This window comes from Trichomycterus rosablanca, chromosome 14, assembly GCF_030014385.1.
Source record: "Trichomycterus rosablanca isolate fTriRos1 chromosome 14, fTriRos1.hap1, whole genome shotgun sequence".
NCBI classification, from domain to species: domain Eukaryota; kingdom Metazoa; phylum Chordata; class Actinopteri; order Siluriformes; family Trichomycteridae; genus Trichomycterus; species Trichomycterus rosablanca.
In genome coordinates this window covers 18,933,732-18,951,482 of record NC_086001.1, presented here as the reverse complement: position 1 = coordinate 18,951,482, position 17,751 = coordinate 18,933,732, and the positions used below count along the sequence as shown (strand labels likewise).

At 38.9% G+C, this 17,751-nt stretch overlaps 2 protein-coding genes across 2 annotated transcripts; both read right to left on the bottom strand.

Annotated features, from left to right (window-relative positions):
* Positions 1 to 2,028: 2,028 nt before the first annotated feature.
* Positions 2,029 to 17,322, bottom strand: LOC134326551 (uncharacterized). The gene is made up of 9 exons (XM_063008725.1): positions 17,267 to 17,322; positions 3,673 to 3,774; positions 3,540 to 3,589; positions 3,381 to 3,450; positions 3,193 to 3,279; positions 3,015 to 3,113; positions 2,773 to 2,859; positions 2,557 to 2,676; positions 2,029 to 2,467 (listed from the first exon to the last, which is right to left on the bottom strand). Exons 2-9 carry the CDS (start codon positions 3,739 to 3,741, stop codon positions 2,321 to 2,323), a joined length of 729 nt encoding a protein of 242 aa, XP_062864795.1. The 5' UTR covers positions 3,742 to 3,774; positions 17,267 to 17,322; the 3' UTR covers positions 2,029 to 2,320.
* LOC134326550 (uncharacterized) lies at positions 6,582 to 11,026 on the bottom strand. The gene is made up of 12 exons (XM_063008724.1): positions 10,953 to 11,026; positions 10,506 to 10,690; positions 9,989 to 10,097; positions 9,715 to 9,824; positions 9,279 to 9,335; positions 9,041 to 9,139; positions 8,896 to 8,955; positions 8,719 to 8,805; positions 8,274 to 8,488; positions 7,468 to 7,625; positions 7,151 to 7,238; positions 6,582 to 6,868 (listed from the first exon to the last, which is right to left on the bottom strand). The coding sequence occupies exons 2-11, from the start codon at positions 10,687 to 10,689 to the stop codon at positions 7,187 to 7,189; spliced, it is 1,131 nt and encodes a 376-aa protein (XP_062864794.1). The 5' UTR covers position 10,690; positions 10,953 to 11,026; the 3' UTR covers positions 6,582 to 6,868; positions 7,151 to 7,186.
* Positions 17,323 to 17,751: the final 429 nt, after the last annotated feature.

The following is a 17,751-nucleotide window of genomic DNA, read 5'->3' as shown; positions in this document are numbered from 1 at the left end:
TTGCAGTCGTAGTCGCAATTTAACTGTTACGGGACGTGTTTTGTTCCGTATTTTTATCAGTGGGAGAGAAATGCTGCAGATTAGACTGAGACAGGGTGATGTGTATGAAACAGAAGGAAACTGCTGCTACCGTGGGAATTAGAAAGTGTTTAGTTATTATTTTTAATAGTGTTTACTTTTAACCTTGGTAACGCCGTGTGTGCGCAGGTTTATCAGCATAACAACCTGTTTATTACTCCGCTGTTTGAGTAGCGCAGTGGGCAGAGCGCATATTATTCTGCCCTAGATTCGAGCCCAGCTTAGGGCGAAACTAAAGCAACTGGGGTGGGCATTGCTCCCCCTGGATTTTCTCACTGCCCGCCTAAGCAACATAGCCAGAACCGGGGCTGCATATCAGTGTGTCAGTGTCACTAATCATTAAGCTCCACTTGGCTACAACTATTAAGATTCTGGAGTGTATATGTGGGAATTTGTGCACGTCCGGATGTGACAAAAATGCCCAGGTTTTATCCCAAGTTAAGTTGAGGTCAGGGCTCTGTGACACTGGAGTTCCTTTCAATCAACTTTTCTTCATGTAAAACAGGAAAGGGCCTTCCCTAAACTGTTGCGCTTTGTTTAAATCATTGATTTACTACACCTGGGAGAGTCCTGACACTTACAGTACAGGTACTGTATGTTCGTGTGGAGTATTTTAGAAAGTGGTGCAACAGCGACATCTAGAGTTTACATGCGGTACCGCTCAGGAATATAAATGTCTGATAACAGTTAATGTTAACAGTGCTGCTGGGTCCTAGTGCCCTATAGTTCACCTTAAAATAAATGCTAATCACAACAACCGGGAGAAATAAAAACATTAGTTTAGCATTACGTGCAAAATGGAGAGAACTTTACAAAACACAAATGAGGGGATAAAAAAGCGTGTGAGAAATACATGAGAGAAACAGCATGTCCAAAATATTAAAAAAAGGTTTATTTAGAAACTTTCTTTCTTTAGCTAACTTTGCCAGTTCGTTCAGTCTGCCGTTTTGAGTAGAGACTATCGGCCTCGTCTCAAATGACGCCTACTCCCTACTTAGGGCACTACTTAAAATAAACACGGTAAAAACACTTACCTCAAATACATATTTATTGTTAGATAAAGACTTCACCACCTTAATTAAACTTAATTAAACCATTTAGCAAGAGAAATAAGTCACATCAGCATTTTATAAAGGCTTTCACAAAGCATCAACAAATTGAGACGCGTCCTAAAGCAGCTGAGGTAAACGCTACTCCTCTATACTACCTGATTACAGTTTTACCTCCCTCACTTTTAATTACTTCATTTTCTTTATTCTTTTACACTATTGTAAATTGTTCCACACTAACACACCATGTCAGTGTCACTGCAGTGCTGAGAATGATCCACTACCTAAATAATACCTGCTCTGTTTTTCAATGTGACCATTAAAAGTAGATAGAAAAATAGATGGACTACAGTCAGTAATTGTAGTACTACAAAGTGCTTCTATATGGTAAGTGGAGCTGATAAAATGGACTACACTGATCATCCATAACATTAAAACCACCTCCTTGTTTCTACACTCACTGTCCACTGTGTAGTGTGAACTGAACAGAGATCTGAACACAGTGTAGTGTGAACTTGGTATTAGTGGTTAAGGTACTGGGCTAGCAATCAAAAGGTTTCTGGTTCAAGCCACACCATTGGCGAATTGTCTCTGTTGGGTCCCTGAGCGAAGCCCTTAACCCTTAATTACTAGAACTGTGATGAGTGTAAGTAAACATTGGAGTAGTAAATTGGTTTCTTTGCCATGTACAGCTTCTGGACACATTTATTTCCTCTATATTGTGTCCACATTCCAGTTCCTAGTTTGTTCCCAAATCTCACAACTCAGATTCCCTCAAAATAAAGAGCAGCATGGAGAGCAACTGTAACTTTAATCTTCTTTAAACCTTCCACTCTTATTCTGCCTCCATCCCAACTTTTTATAGCAATCAGTGAAATAAAGACGAATAAAGACACCAGAGAATGAGCCAATCAGAGTTTCTTCTTTTTATTACATTTTTACAGAACATTTTTACACATCTGGATCTGGTCCACAAAGTCATCCGGGCGTTGTCTTGCTATAAAGACGGCGTCTTAATGGCAGCACGTCTCTCTGAGATCCCGATACATGTTTCCACATTAGTGGTATCTTTACATGTCGGCCATGTCTTGGGTCCTGATGCACCTGTGAACTGTTAACACACATTAACAACACGTCAACCACCAGACCTGCATCCCTAACACTTAAATAAAGGTTCCAATCAAGGTTGGCCTTTAGACGTCCTCTGTTTCCAGCCTTTCATGAAACCGTCGGAGGCTCCGCCATAAAAGCGTCTCCAGTGCAGCAGCCAGGGCTTCAGGTTCTGCATACAAAGACTCGTCCAGAGTGAAGATTTTATCCAGGAAGCTCAGCATCTCAGTCTGAGAGAAGAGAAACAACATCAGGGGGCTGTTAATAAATAACAGATTACTAGTTCAAAATCATTTGTGGTGAAAAAAAAAACACACACCTGAAGATGGAATAAATAACGCTCTGTCTCCTGACGTTCAATCCATCTGGGTGTAACGCACGAACAGATGAGAGCAATCAGCCAGTCCAGAAAGAGCCATCGTCTCCGGTACTGCGTCAACTAAACAATGTAAGAAAAGCCACATAGGTGTGTTTGACTACACTTGTAGTGCAGCACAGATTCATTCTAGACTCTATAGAGCACAGACTCTCTTACTGAAATGATCTGATGCACCCTCGCTCTTCCCAGAATTCCCAGCAGCACCAGCTCAAAGACGATGTCCATAAAGTTGACGTGCTGGATCTGTGAGTAGAAGGAAAATAGATTTTCTTTTAGAATGGTCGGACTGTGGTTCTGACTGATGCCGTAGTCGCTATGGGTAACCGCATCTGTGGCATCCGGCAGTCAACAAATATATTAGTAAATATGGTGCCAGGTTCAGACTGAGTCAAACTCACCCCGATCTCCGCCAGCTCCACTTCAGCCCACATCCGATTAGTCTGATTCTCCAGCATCTGTATCAGCCGGTCGTACCTTCGGTGGAAGATGCGCAGATCCTAGAAGAGAAATGCTCAAGACGTTAAATCATTCGTACATCGCTTGAATTATTTGATACATGTTTTGCTGTCGTGTTACCCTCTTTTTTGCAGCCACCAGTACGAGTAAAGTCATTCTTCCCACCACACAGATGTAACTGTAGTTCGGAGGGTGACTGAAAATAATCTAAAGGAATCGAAACAGAGATAATAAAGTGAATAAGTAAGGAAGTAAGAGATGCTGGAAGTGAGGGAATGGACGCACCTATGGAGGGAAAATTTACTTACATCGAAGGCTCGACGCAGTGCTGCTAGTTTATGGGTGAAGTTTTTGATTCCCTTCATTTTGCAGTAGTGACTGTGTAAACAGGAGTGTATCGTTTATTTATTAATAAATAACATCATTAAAATAAGTTTATATTGCTCTAAAACTGCTGCAGTACTCACAATAAAGCAGGAACATTCCTTATTTCTATATGGCCGCTCTCAATATCCACCTGTAATATTAGATATTTAGTGCTTATTACAGTGCCACAGATCCTGAATTACTCTCAGGTAATAACACCGTGTGTAGTTTTACCTCATGGTCGGTTTGAGGTCTAGAAGTTTCCTCTGTTCTGGATTGTACTTCTGAGCCACAGGTCACCATCGAGCTCAGGTCAGTGTAAACAGATTATATCACCTGTAAACAGGGTGAAATAAATAAGACACAAGGAGTCACAGCTTCACAAATGCCTCACAAGTCTTTATTAAACAGTCTCTTCTAACATAATCTCTGCACTAGTACATTTTCCCCAAATGTATTGTAGTTCAAAGCTTTTTGCATTGTGTTAAGTAACATTAACACATCAGATTTTACAATAACATACACTATGCAGTTACATTCACACATCTTGACACTCAATATCCCAGCTAGCAAAATTGTATCGGCCCACAAGCGGCCCGAATCGCGCATGCCGGAAAAAAAACAGTCGGCCCGATGCCGGCGCGCCGAGTCGGCGTTGTCTCGGTTGTGAATCACGGCCGCAGCGCGGCCCGATATTTCTGGCCCGAGTCTGGGAATAACTCGGCCCGGACTCGGCCGAGTGTTACGGCTGAGATACGGCTCAAATGAGTCGGCCCTCGACCGGCAAGCCATAATACGGCCTAGTTTGAGCCAGATGTATGCCGTAAGTACCTGACTCGGCCCAGTTTCGGCTTATTACCAGTATCCCCCCATCCTATCCCACCCTGTCTGCCAATCCTTCCCTCAGAAAACAGAATCAGGTTACATGGAAAATGACTGCTTTTATTAAATAACGATTTACATACATTACAATACAATGTCTCTATAAAAAAATGGCAACTGCAGTATACACAAACCTAAATCACGATATATATATATTTATATGTGTATATATATATATATATATATATATATATATATATATATATATATATATACAGTGTATCACAAAAGTGAGTACACCCCTCACATTTCTGCAAATATTTTATTATATCTTTTCATGGGACAACACTATAGAAATAAAACTTGGATATAACTTAGAGTAGTCAGTGTACAACTTGTATAGCAGTGTAGATTTACTGTCTTCTGAAAATAACTCAACACACAGCCATTAATGTCTAAATAGCTGGCAACATAAGTGAGTACACCCCACAGTGAACATGTCCAAATTGTGCCCAAAGTGTCAATATTCTGTGTGACCACCATTATTATCCAGCACTGCCTTAACCCTCCTGGGCATGGAATTCACCAGAGCTGCACAGGTTGCTACTGGAATCCTCTTCCACTCCTCCATGATGACATCACGGAGCTGGTGGATGTTAGACACCTTGAACTCCTCCACCTTCCACTTGAGGATGCGCCACAGGTGCTCAATTGGGTTTAGTCCATCACCTTTACCTTCAGCTTCCTCAGCAAGGCAGTTGTCATCTTGGAGGTTGTGTTTGGGGTCGTTATCCTGTTGGAAAACTGCCATGAGGCCCAGTTTTCGAAGGGAGGGGATCATGCTCTGTTTCAGAATGTCACAGTACATGTTGGAATTCATGTTTCCCTCAATGAACTGCAGCTCCCCAGTGCCAGCAACACTCATGCAGCCCAATACCATGATGCTACCACCACCATGCTTGACTGTAGGCAAGATACAGTTGTCTTGGTACTTCTCACCAGGGCGCCGCCACACATGCTGGACACCATCTGAGCCAAACAAGTTTATCTTGGTCTCGTCAGACCACAGGGCATTCCAGTAATCCATGTTCTTGGACTGCTTGTCTTCAGCAAACTGTTTGCGGGCTTTCTTGTGCGTCAGCTTCCTTCTGGGATGACGACCATGCAGACCGAGTCGATGCAGTGTGCGGCGTATGGTCTGAGCACTGACAGGCTGACCTCCCACGTCTTCAACCTCTGCAGCAATGCTGGCAGCACTCATGTGTCTATTTTTTAAAGCCAACCTGTGGATATGACGCCGAACACGTGGACTCAACTTCTTTGGTCGACCCTGGCGAAGCCTGTTCCGAGTGGAACCTGTCCTGGAAAACCGCTGTATGACCTTGGCCACCATGCTGTAGCTCAGTTTCAGGGTGTTAGCAATCTTCTTATAGCCCAGGCCATCTTTGTGGAGAGCAACAATTCTATTTCTCACATCCTCAGAGAGTTCTTTGCCATGAGGTCCCATGTTGAATATCCAGTGGCCAGTATGAGAGAATTGTACCCAAAACACCAAATTTAACAGCCCTGCTCCCTATTTACACCTGGGACCTTGACACATGACACCAGGGAGGGACAACGACACATTTGGGCACAATTTGGACATGTTCACTGTGGGGTGTACTCACTTGTGTTGCCAGCTGATTAGACATTAATGGCTGTGTGTTGAGTTATTTTCAGAAGACAGTAAATCTACACTGCTATACAAGCTGTACACTGACTACTCTAAGTTATATCCAAGTTTCATGTCTATAGTGTTGTCCCATGAAAAGATATAATGAAATATTTGCAGAAATGTGAGGGGTGTACTCACTTTTGTGATACACTGTATATATACATATACAAATAGATAGAGAGATAGATCTAGATATATAGACAGATATGTAGACATACATATCTAGATAGATAGCGAGATAGTTAGAAAGATAGCGTTAGAGATAGATATAGAAATAGATATATAGACAAATATATAGATAGACAGATAGATATAGAGACAGTTAGAAATAGTTAGATATCTATAGATAGAGAGATAAGATAGACAGATATATAGATAGATGGATATATATAGACAGATATATATAGATAGATGGAGAGATAGATAGAGACAGACAGATAGATATCACATTATACATATATTATGTTTACTAAGTAGAAAACAGATTTTATTCCACATTAATTATAATTTATGAGAGCAGAGCCATATGTGTGTATAATAAAAACCTGTACTAGTATAAACTTAGAGCATGCTATGCTATAACAAACATATATAAACCTGGGTAAAGTTTACAAAATAAGGTTTCTAATTTTAAATTTGAGATTACATTTCACAAATCCACGGGTATTTTACAAAATCAGGAGTACGGATTACAAATTAACGGGTACAGTTTATAAACAGAGAATGGATTACTAAACCATGGGGACTAAACCATTTCCTTTTTAGTGACCGCTACCATGTGCTGTAAATTAGAATCAAATGGAATGACTTTTCCTGTTTGTAGAGCTGCATTTCCTCTTCCACATCAGGCCGTATCTTCCATATCTTACCAGTTCTTCTAGTCTTTCACTGGAGCTGTAAAATGCAGGAGCAGTGAATCAGTTTTCTAATGGACATAAATCTCATCTAATCTATAATTCAATTGTGGTTGTACAGTGAGAGTACAGACACAAGTCTACACTGACTTTTGACTGGTGGCAAGCTTCCCCTTTTTAATTTTTTTTTAAATGTTTTTTTTTTTTTTGTTGTTTAAGAAAACAGGTCACTATACATCGACATCGACTGCATGCCTCTACAAATCAGCTACCCATTCAACTGTTTGAAATATAGTAGAGAGGTATGTAATGCAGAAATTACCTCCTCTTGTCTCCTTGCCATCTTTTTACCACTGACTCAATGGCTACATCTGTGGCTTCTGCGCACACAACATTTTTTCTCACTGACTCTAAAATAGAGAAACATGACATGTTAGGCAAATATCTATCACTTAAAAACAGTACTTGAAATTAGGAGAGTCCTCATGGTCAGATTATGACAGTAAAGGGCCCCTGGGTAAGAAAGTGCTATAGATCCCACCTGTCCCTCAGGAAAACTGAGATCTACAATATGTTATGTAGTTTGTCCCTCCTGAACATGACACTGTCTTTTATGTGATTATTAATCAGTGTACTTACGATTGACTATTTCTCGTAAACGAGTCGCTGAATGAGACCTTTCCATTGGCCCCTTTCCAATTCATTGATCTAGCAAGGTCATTTGAAATCATCTTCTGAAGAGTACGCCATGTCGTATCTCTTACATTTGTACCCCCGATGATGCCAAAATAGTTTATCTGAAGCAAAACAGCAATAAGTTGACATTGTGTAAGCTAATTTACAATTCTTTTAAAAAAGATAAAAGTAGTGATCAGATGTGAAATCTAAAAAAAGAAGCACTAGAACACAATCATAATACGAACAAAAAAGGCTTCCCACCCCTGATATTAGGGCAGTCATGGGCTTAAGGAACCGGCATTGTGATCTGAAGGTCCCAGGTTCGATTCCCGGTAAAGCCCAGTCATGATACGGCTGAAGTGCCCTTGGGCAAGGCACCTTACTCCGAATTGTTCCCTGGGTGCTGTGGAGGCTGCTCATCACTCTAGGCATTTGTGTTCACTTCACTAGTGTATGTGTGTGTGTGCATATTATATTATAGCATATTATAATATATATATAATATATTATATTATAATATATATATATATATATATATATATATATATATATATATATATATATATATAGGACGGCACGGTGGTACGGTATATATATATTGTAATATGTAGATATATATATAAACACACACATACACATACATATACACACACACACACACACAATGTGTGTGTTTCATTACATGGATGGGTCGAATGCGAATGGACCAATTCTGCTGTGTACAAGCATAGTGGCAAATAAATCACTTTCATACTGTATTTACTTACTGCTTTCTCTTTGATGGCTGGGCTTTCACGAAGCTCCTGCTCTAGTGTGGTAAGACCACTCCTGTCCTTAATGGGAAACTTTGCTGCTATCGCCACCACTTCTGTCTGGTTTGTACCCATAGCACCCATAGAGTTTTGTTTTTGTAGTAACAGCAGGATTTGGGCCTGTTGCTGCTTGATTATTTCAAGCTGAGTGAGAATTTCGATCTGCACAGCTATGAAATATTAAGACTGTTAGCACATGTCCCTATGTCCCAAAAAGGAATGGATTCAAGAATGTAATCAGTGCTGACCCCACATTTAGGCCTGATGGAGACTGGTGTGTCAGCAAACATTACTCTCTAACAAACTAGTGTATTATATTTTAAGCAAAAAAAAAAAAAAGCTTGCTCACTCCTGAATGTTACACATTCTTTAGAATCTATTTTCAATTAGAACTACTTACGTGTGGTTGTCTCGATCTGCAGTTGTCTCCTTGCTGGGGTATTTAACCTAAGTGATGTCGGTAGCTGAGGTGTTTGTGCTGTGATGCCTATAGAAAGATAAACAATTAACCTGTTAACACTGCAATATAGTCAGTATATTATAATTTAATTTAAAATGATTAACAAGAATGATGTACCTAGAGTTCTTTCAGGCACATTGGGTGGTATTGTCCCAGCATCAGTGGCTTGACTAGTAGCTGGAGTATAACAATAACAATAATAATAATAATAATAGCATTTTACCAACTTTTCTTGCATTCGTTTGAATTTAAAGCTGCTTACATGCATCTGCCTCGCTCTGCATTTGTCGGGTTGCTGGGGTATTTACCATCAATGTTGTTCGGAGCTGAGGTGGTGGAAACAGGGGTGGTGGTGTGATGCCTAAAGAAAGATGAACAATGATCCTGTTTACGCTGCAGTGTAGTCGACAGATCAGAATTTCTACATCATATTCAAGCAAGGCATAACACGTGAAATATGCATTTATTTAGAAAACAGAAAATGTTTAACAAGAATGTACCTAGAGTTCTTTCTGGCACATTGGGTGGTGATGTCGCATTAGTTGGTTGTCTAGTAGCTGGAGGTTAACAACATCAGTACAAAAATCTTCAGTTTATCAACATATGCATACTTTGAATTTAAATCTACAAGAGGCAAGTTGTTTTATATGCATCAGCAATAACTTTCCTGGAGTTGGGCTTACTACAGTTCATGAAATACTGTCTGCAGTTGTGTTCTCTGCTGAGTGTCATTATCAGAGGCCAATATGGACAAGCTCTTGATGCACAGAACACGTTAGCAAGTTTTATGTATAATTATAAGGATTTAGGTTAAAAAAAAAAAGCACCAAATTGACCCATTAACTCTGGAGACGTTCCAAGGTTAATATTAACGTATCAATAAACGATTAGTTTGTGCTTGTTAGGTTTTACCATACTAAAATAAAATTTTCTTACCATTGGCAGTATCTGGCAGATAATTTACATCAGATATTGTTTCTTCAAAATCACCATTGTCTCCAACATCGTCTTCATTGTCAGACTGAATATATTTCCTATTGAATCCCCTATTGAATACAACGAATGTACTTTTCAAATTAAGGTAGACTTGACATTAGTATTTCCCAAAAGAGATACAGGTGACAGCAAGGTTGGGTAATTGTCCATAATGTCCCATTATTCTTAATCATCAGTTGGTGGCATGTAGTTATTTGGCTAATAGAACATTTACCTTCCTTTCCTTCTTTTGTATGAGGGCATTGTGTCATCTTCACTCTCTGTTTGCAGATCACTTTGCTGTTCAGCCAGTGCTAATTTAGGCCTTATAGCATCGTATGAATCTGATGGCAAAATAAAGGCAGAAGCATTTATGTAGCATTATATAATAGCTCTCTCAAGTCTGACTGGCTCAGGTTTTCTTAGAATGCTCAGTAAATATATTTATGAAAACAGTTTTAAGTGCAGGGTTCCAAATGTGCATATACAGTAAACTTAAACTGAATAAGACAAGGACTATAATAACCCCAGTTAACATGTGCATTGGCACTGAGCATGTCTCAGCCAACCAGTATGTGGTCAGAACTAAATATGGTATAGCATGGAATTACATATTCATAAAATTCAACTTCAAGCATTTTGTTATTGCAAACATTTTAGAAAACAGGTGATTAATTAAATCATTATATGGTAAGCTGTGGCATGACATACTTCACAAGAAAGCTATTCATGAGTATTTTGAAATTACACACTTTTCGTGCATCTCACTATGACAGCGTATTTTGCCCAGTCTGGATTCGGAATTTCTTGCTTTTTCACTGCCTTGCTCATCTCGTTTCCATTTTTGTATGGGGGCCAGCTACAGATTCCATTCGATACCCAAACAGCTGGGACTACTGCAACCTTTTTGTCTGCAAATTCCACAATGTGAAACATCCTGTAGTGGAAAAACAGAAAAGTTTGCAATCATTTACTATATTATGTGGGGACTACTTTGGACCTGGTCACAACACTGATGAAATAAAGCACAAACAATGGCTGTATACTAAAAATAAATAAATAAATAAACATTTTCTTCTCTAATGTGAACATTGTCTCTAAACCTAACAAACAGAAACCTAACAAACAAAGCTCCAAACCTAACAAACAGAAGTATCGCTAGTATTCATGAAAAAAAAAATGTTAAGGGAGTCACTTACGTTTTAATGTGACCGTCACAGTGTTGTAATTCTGTACTTCTGTTATGTCTTTAAAAGAGACTGACAAAACAAACTGAGAAAAGAAATACATCTAGTAAATCTTTATTTACTGTACCAAAGAGTAAGGGAAGTACATAGTAACAATTGTGCAATTAGCAAAATAAAATTAACAATGCAGTATATCCAAAGGTTTGTTTCAGCCCTGTCCCTTTTTGTTACTTTTAAACTGTAAAAGATTTTTGTATGAATAAAACCAAACATTTTTGAGTGAACAAGGATTTGAACTTTGATTATGTGGAGGAAACATAGAATATCAGCAATTATTCACATAAGCAATAATCTCACATTTGAGTCAAGTCCACAGGGCAAGTGATTTACAACAAAATCCTTTTACAGCAGCAAGACAAATTATAACAATTACTTGTTAATGAAATGTATGTTGTCAGACTATTGACATCCCTCAACCCTCTTCTACTCTTACACATGAATCAGAGGAATTCCAACAAAATCATCCTTAAATGGAAGTAATACATACTTACAAACTGAATCAACAGCAGATGTGTACAGCAAGGTTGAGTCAAGATTAGAAAGCAGAAATATCCCCAAATGAGTAGAAGTCAACGGATAATCAAAGTAATTTGCTTTTGTTTTGAATTCATTGTAAACCAACACCACTGTTCCCTCAACATCAAGAATGTTTCTAACCAGAGCTATTGTATCACCAATGCGAACACAATTATCACCTTTAGAAGTTTTAATGCAAAAACTCTCCAGAGATAATTCGCTGTACTGATGGGTAGCATTACTCATACTGAGAGGTACAGGACCGTGATTGTGTTCCTTTCTCAAACAATGTGAAAATGGTTGACTGATGTTTTCTTTTATTATGCTTTCCATTTCTGATAAGCGACGAATAATCTGAGCTACAGGGAAATGTGGCTGCCTGACGAGTCTTTTCAGCTGCCCCAAATAATTTTCAAACGGAAACCCTGATATTGTATCTAAATGTCCATGTTCTTTGACATCATCTGCAAGGTGCACAAGACCATGAACATTGTATGATATGTACTGCATTCCATAGGTCTCACCAAAATGTGAAACAAACGTCAGAAGCAAAGATTTTGCAAAGTCGTTTAAGTCCATACACAAAAATGGGTGGGCCAAGATAAACATGGCAGTGGAAAACAACATGAAGTTTTGGAAAAGGGCTGATGAAAGTACATTTCGCAGCACAACTGGTCCTGAATACAGCATGAATTGGCACCACTCTGATGCTTTCCACCTACAGGTCTCATCTAGCCCTCTTGGTTTCCGTGCAAATTCAGAGGGTATATTGTACTTTAATTGTTTAAGATTTTCTGACACTTTGTTTAGGTCCCTTGATTGTAGTCTAGTTTTAAGGGGTCCACTTGACCACAGCACCACTAATTTTCACATCACTCCTAAACATGATAGATGCATATAATCATGTGGGAATTTCGATACCATGCCTATGTATGTATTTGTCAGAGGGGATGTTGTTGTATGATGCTCTTCATCAGTATATAACCTGAAACTTTCATCAGTCCTTCTCTGAGCATCTAATTCAGGGAAAGCAACATTGTGATTGATTCGTCTGCCACGAGTCACACATTTATCGCATCCATAATATCCAGAGTGGCCCTTTATGCCTTTAATAAATGCCCTAGCAGGTGCATCGCATATTACTGAGGAGACAGTTATGAAGAAGGTCTTACCCTTGAAAATAAATCCAGAATGTAAAGTTTTTAACTCTTCCACAAGACTTTTTAGATATTCTTCTAAACATTTCGGCTTGCTAACACCACTAAAAATACCAATCACAAATGGTTTTGCAGATGTGTATCCTTTTAGTAACCCTAGAATAGGCCAAAATTGAGTATTGGAACTTTTGAACAAAGGAAGCCCATCAAAATTTAACTGTATTTTGAATACATGACCATTTTTTACATTTTCCCAGATCAGAGCTAGCGTGTTGTTCAGCGAGTTTAGAATTCCAAAGTAAAAGAACATCCCTCCTTTAATTTGTGAGACCTGATAATTTGTCTTTGTTTTAAGCAAGGTCCTTGCATCTTTTGGGAGGTCAGGGTGCCAGGGTCTCAGAAGGACAAGAAGAGTTGAAAGCGCTACAAGCTTAATACCAAATTCTACTGCCCAGTTTGCCAAAGATTGCGCTAGGTCAGGTTGCCATTCATGACTCTTAGGTTCACTCATGTCATGATGCTCCCATGCATCCCAAAAGGGCTCAACAACGTCTTCCCCATTTTCGAAATCATCACACTGTCCCTCATTGCACTGCTCAATTTCCATGCTATCACTCCCTCCAACTATGCCCTGCTCAGTTTCAATGCCATCACCCCCACCAACCATGCCCTGCTCAGTTTCAATTCCATCACTCCCTCCAACTATGCCCTGCTCAGTTTCAATGCCATCACTCCCTCCAACTATGCCCTGCTCAGTTTCAATGCCATCACCCCCACCAACCATGCCCTGCTCAGTTTCAATTCCATCAATCTCTCCAATCATGCCCTGCTCAGTTTTATCACTGTAACTCACTCTCTCCATACACTCATCACTCAACACATGGCCATCTAAAAATTTCTCATTGCATACACAGAAAACATTCTGCTCTTGATACAGTTCCAATAGCCGTTTCTTGACACTCGCAACAGCTTTTCTCCGTAGATTCGAGGACACCTGATACGCACTGTACTTTTCATGGTCCATGGGTCCACTAAAAGATGTGCACTAAGGTAAAGAACACTGTTTCAGCAATAAAGATTCAGACCATTAACTTTCATTATGTTTATTTTGATATGTGTATCTTAAAGAGTTTCGATTTTATCTACCTTTAGTATTGAAAATGCTACTAAATATTGATATTTCTAAGTATGGTATCGAAGTTGAAAATTTCAGTATCTTGACAATAACCTAATCAAAGTCCAAGTCTTACATTCCATTCAGTGTTATTTGTGCCAAAGTACTTAAACATGAAACCGCTAACATTTATCTTTGGAAAGCTACAAATATATATGTATATATATATATATATATATATATATATATATATATATATATATATATATATATATATATATATATATATATATATAAATAAATAACTGTCAACATACCTGAGTGATATTGGCAAATATATTACTAACAGACGTTCCGCTACCACACTGGAATAGGTGCCTGTCAGATGGGCAGAAGGAGACAATCAATAACGTTATTACAAACAAGGTCAGCAATTCCTGTAATTAATGCTGTTCATTTCTTCCAGAAAAGGGTCACCCGATAAAGGTGTGGTTGGTAAACACCATAAAAATATTGCCATTATTAACTGGGATTAATTAAATTAGGGACTTGCTTGCCCACTAGGAGTTATATGATTCAGACCAGCCCACTTTAAACTCTGACTGCTCACTTCACTAGTGTGTGTATATAGGGCTGTCGCGGTGAAAGAATTTCCCCTTGCGATATTCAACCTGTCTTAATATCGCGGTATGCGGTAATATCGCCATTTTTTGTTGTTTTTGAAAATTACTTAATTAATCTGGATTTTAGAGCTATATAAACAAGCTTTATTGTTAGGCTATGATTGGGTATATTATTGCTTTATAATGACAAAGATGAGACAGCTTTAAGACCAATGAAATACGTGTTTAATGTTAAATACAGAACAGTGCAGGGATGCGAGTCTTTTCTCTATTAAAAAAAGGTTAAAATTTAGCTCCTAGGCTAGATATACAGTGTGAAACAAAAAAAAAAAGTGTTGAGGCTAAATATTGTAAATACACATCTAATCAAAATATGGTAAAAAAGAAATATAATAAAGTCTGTAAGAGTTTAAACCTGCGTTATTATGCGCGCTAGAAGAACCAACACGTTCATCTGATGTGGTTTAGAGAGAATCTGAATGGGGGAGCGATGTTCCCCTCGGTACTAAAACTCTCTCTGATGGGGCTCGTTACACTAATACACGTGTACTGTACCTGCATGCGACTTTACAATGCGACAAACTATCTATTTAGTAGGTATAATTAACATAACAATATTTCAAGTTATTATTCGTTTCAATACATTTTTATTCAACGAAAAAATACATTTAAATCATTCCAGCAAGACCAGAAAGAGAATATTTGCAGGCTGCAATGCCATATTAACCGTCATTAAGTGTTTTAGTTCACCAAGGCTGTTTGAATATAGTCTAAATTACAAGTATTTATTGAGTGTGAACTCAATTTGATCATTAATAAACTTGCCTATAATTCCTGTTGCGATTGTTTACATTTTAAAACACAAAGCCTGACACTCAGCAGCAACGCATGAGAACAGGTTGCGGGAAAATGACGCTCCTAGCTCATTTTCATTATGAATTCATTTAACATTTATTACGCCCGAATGTAAGCGTAAAACAAGATGGACCTGCAACAATATAAACAAAAAAAAATAGAAGAAAGAAAGAAAAAACGTGAACACCGCGGTGTTGCGGTTGCTTGGCATGCCCTGCGGTTGGCTGGTCTATACCGCGATATTTCAAAATTGCGGTTAGCGCGACAGCCCTATGTGTATATGTGTTTCACTGAATGGATGGGTTAAATGCTAGGACATAGTGGCAAATAGATCACTTTCACTGTTTTAAAAAAAGGCTTAACAATATCATGTGATGCACGACGTCACATCACCGTAAAATTGCCTCTATTCATATTTTTTCCCTAAAAAACTACTCATAACGTTACTTGGGAGAGTATATAACCATAACATTATTAATTTACAATTTTAAAACCGTCACCTCTGCACTGTCTGCCTTTTTCGCTTTGAACACCTTCACTGCTCTAGTTCAGTTATGTGATAGGAAAGTGCAAGTGTGTAAAGGCTGCTGATGCGGAATGTAAAAAGGGCGGACAGTGCGGAGATAACCGTTTACAAGTGAAATTAAAAGTTTGTAATTAATAATGTTATGGTTATATGAGTGGCTTTTTAGAAAAAAAATAATGAATTGTGGCAATTTTGATTTGGTGGCTTGACGTTGTGTGTCACATGACACTTATTAGACGGCTGGTGTGTGTGAAGTTCGATGCATACTGCATACTCGCGTACTTAAAGAGCGTACTACTTTAACGGTCAAGCAGTGTGTACTGTATTAAATCTAGTACATACTGTCGATGTATGCCATTTCGGACGCAGCCTAAGTTAGATGAAACACGAAAATTACATTAAACATTTTGTTTAAACATCAGTGAATTTCACCGAAAAGCGATTAGTATTCAGATATGCAAATATGTTGTGTTGTCAGCTATCAGTGCTCCTGCTAGCGGCTAACGGCTGCTACCGAAGACCTGCCGCGCCATTTACAAACACACAGTTACTCACATCGGCTTGTAAAATACGCCAAACAATGCGCATTACTAATATTAAAATACTTAGGTATGTCAGAGCGATTGTATGAGGGCTACGTTTATCATTAAAGAACGTTAGCTATGTGAGAAAAAGTGTAGCTAGTTAGCTAGCTAAAGTAAGCATAAAAATAATTTTTATATTGTAAAAATACAATTACATTTTACTATAGCATTCGATAGAAAAACGTATATATAATTAACAGTTTTAACTACACCTGAGTGATATATATATATACAAAAATATAAGATTAAATTGAAATACTTACAGAATGAAGCAGGACACTGAGGCGGGTGAGAGCTCGCGCACGGCGGTGAGAGAAAAGAGCGGGAATCTTCATCGTCTTCTTCTTCGGTGGTTTTTACCTCAGCTTACTTTCACCCCTTCATGTTCCTCATTCAGAGTTTATTCATTATAAAGTTTATTCCAGTCCAGTCGTCTTTAAAACATTACTTATTTAATCTCTTCTGTCTCCGTATTAACCTGCACTATTTCCCCTAATCATTTTTGTCGTTCATGTCTCAGTCATTAGAGCATATCAATTATCTAAAAAAATATATAATATTAACAAAGACTACCTATAATTATGTGGTATTTAACAAGTTAAAATAATTATTTAATTTATTTAAAATTATTCCATCGTTTTCCAGACAGTTACCGGTATCGGTCCGAGTCTCTGATATTTATAGTGGGCCACATACCTCATGCTGAACGTGGCCCGAGTTCGGTTATACAGAACTCAGCCGCTTCTCTTACTACAGATATCGGCCCAGACTCGGCCCTAATGACGTCACCCGAGTCCGACAGTACGCCAGATGTCCCGCACCTCACCCACATGTGGCCCGATAGTACACTGCTAGCTGGGTAGCTTAGATAACAAAATTGTGTTGCTTTACCTCTCTTTCCAGATTGGTGTCGGTCGATCTGTTTCACAAACTGGGAGAGCCATCCCAGCTCCACTAGAATGGGTGAAACATGTTTGTTTCCACCTGGGTCACCACTTCTTCCGTGGCTTTTCTTTTTAGCTTTCACGTACCGATCCCGTATGTTTTTCCATGCCTTTTTACAAAGTCTCTTCTTTCCCCATCACAGTAGCGATCTCCTTCCATGAATTTTGAAGCATCTGTGTATCTTTATGATCTCTCATAGATGTATCATATAAATGCCTGTAAAGGCGTACCTGTTCCACCAGAGCTCCTTCAAAATCGTTCATTTTGCTGAAGCGCGGCGCGCGCAGTACGCGCAAAGTTTCAAAAATCGAGAGGTGCACGACCTCGCGCCGCGACAGCGCGCGGGGCCAACGCGCATGGGCGGAGCCACCGCGACTGCGTCATTTTTGACGCGCGCACCCTCGCGCCAGTTGCGATGCGTGAAGTATAAA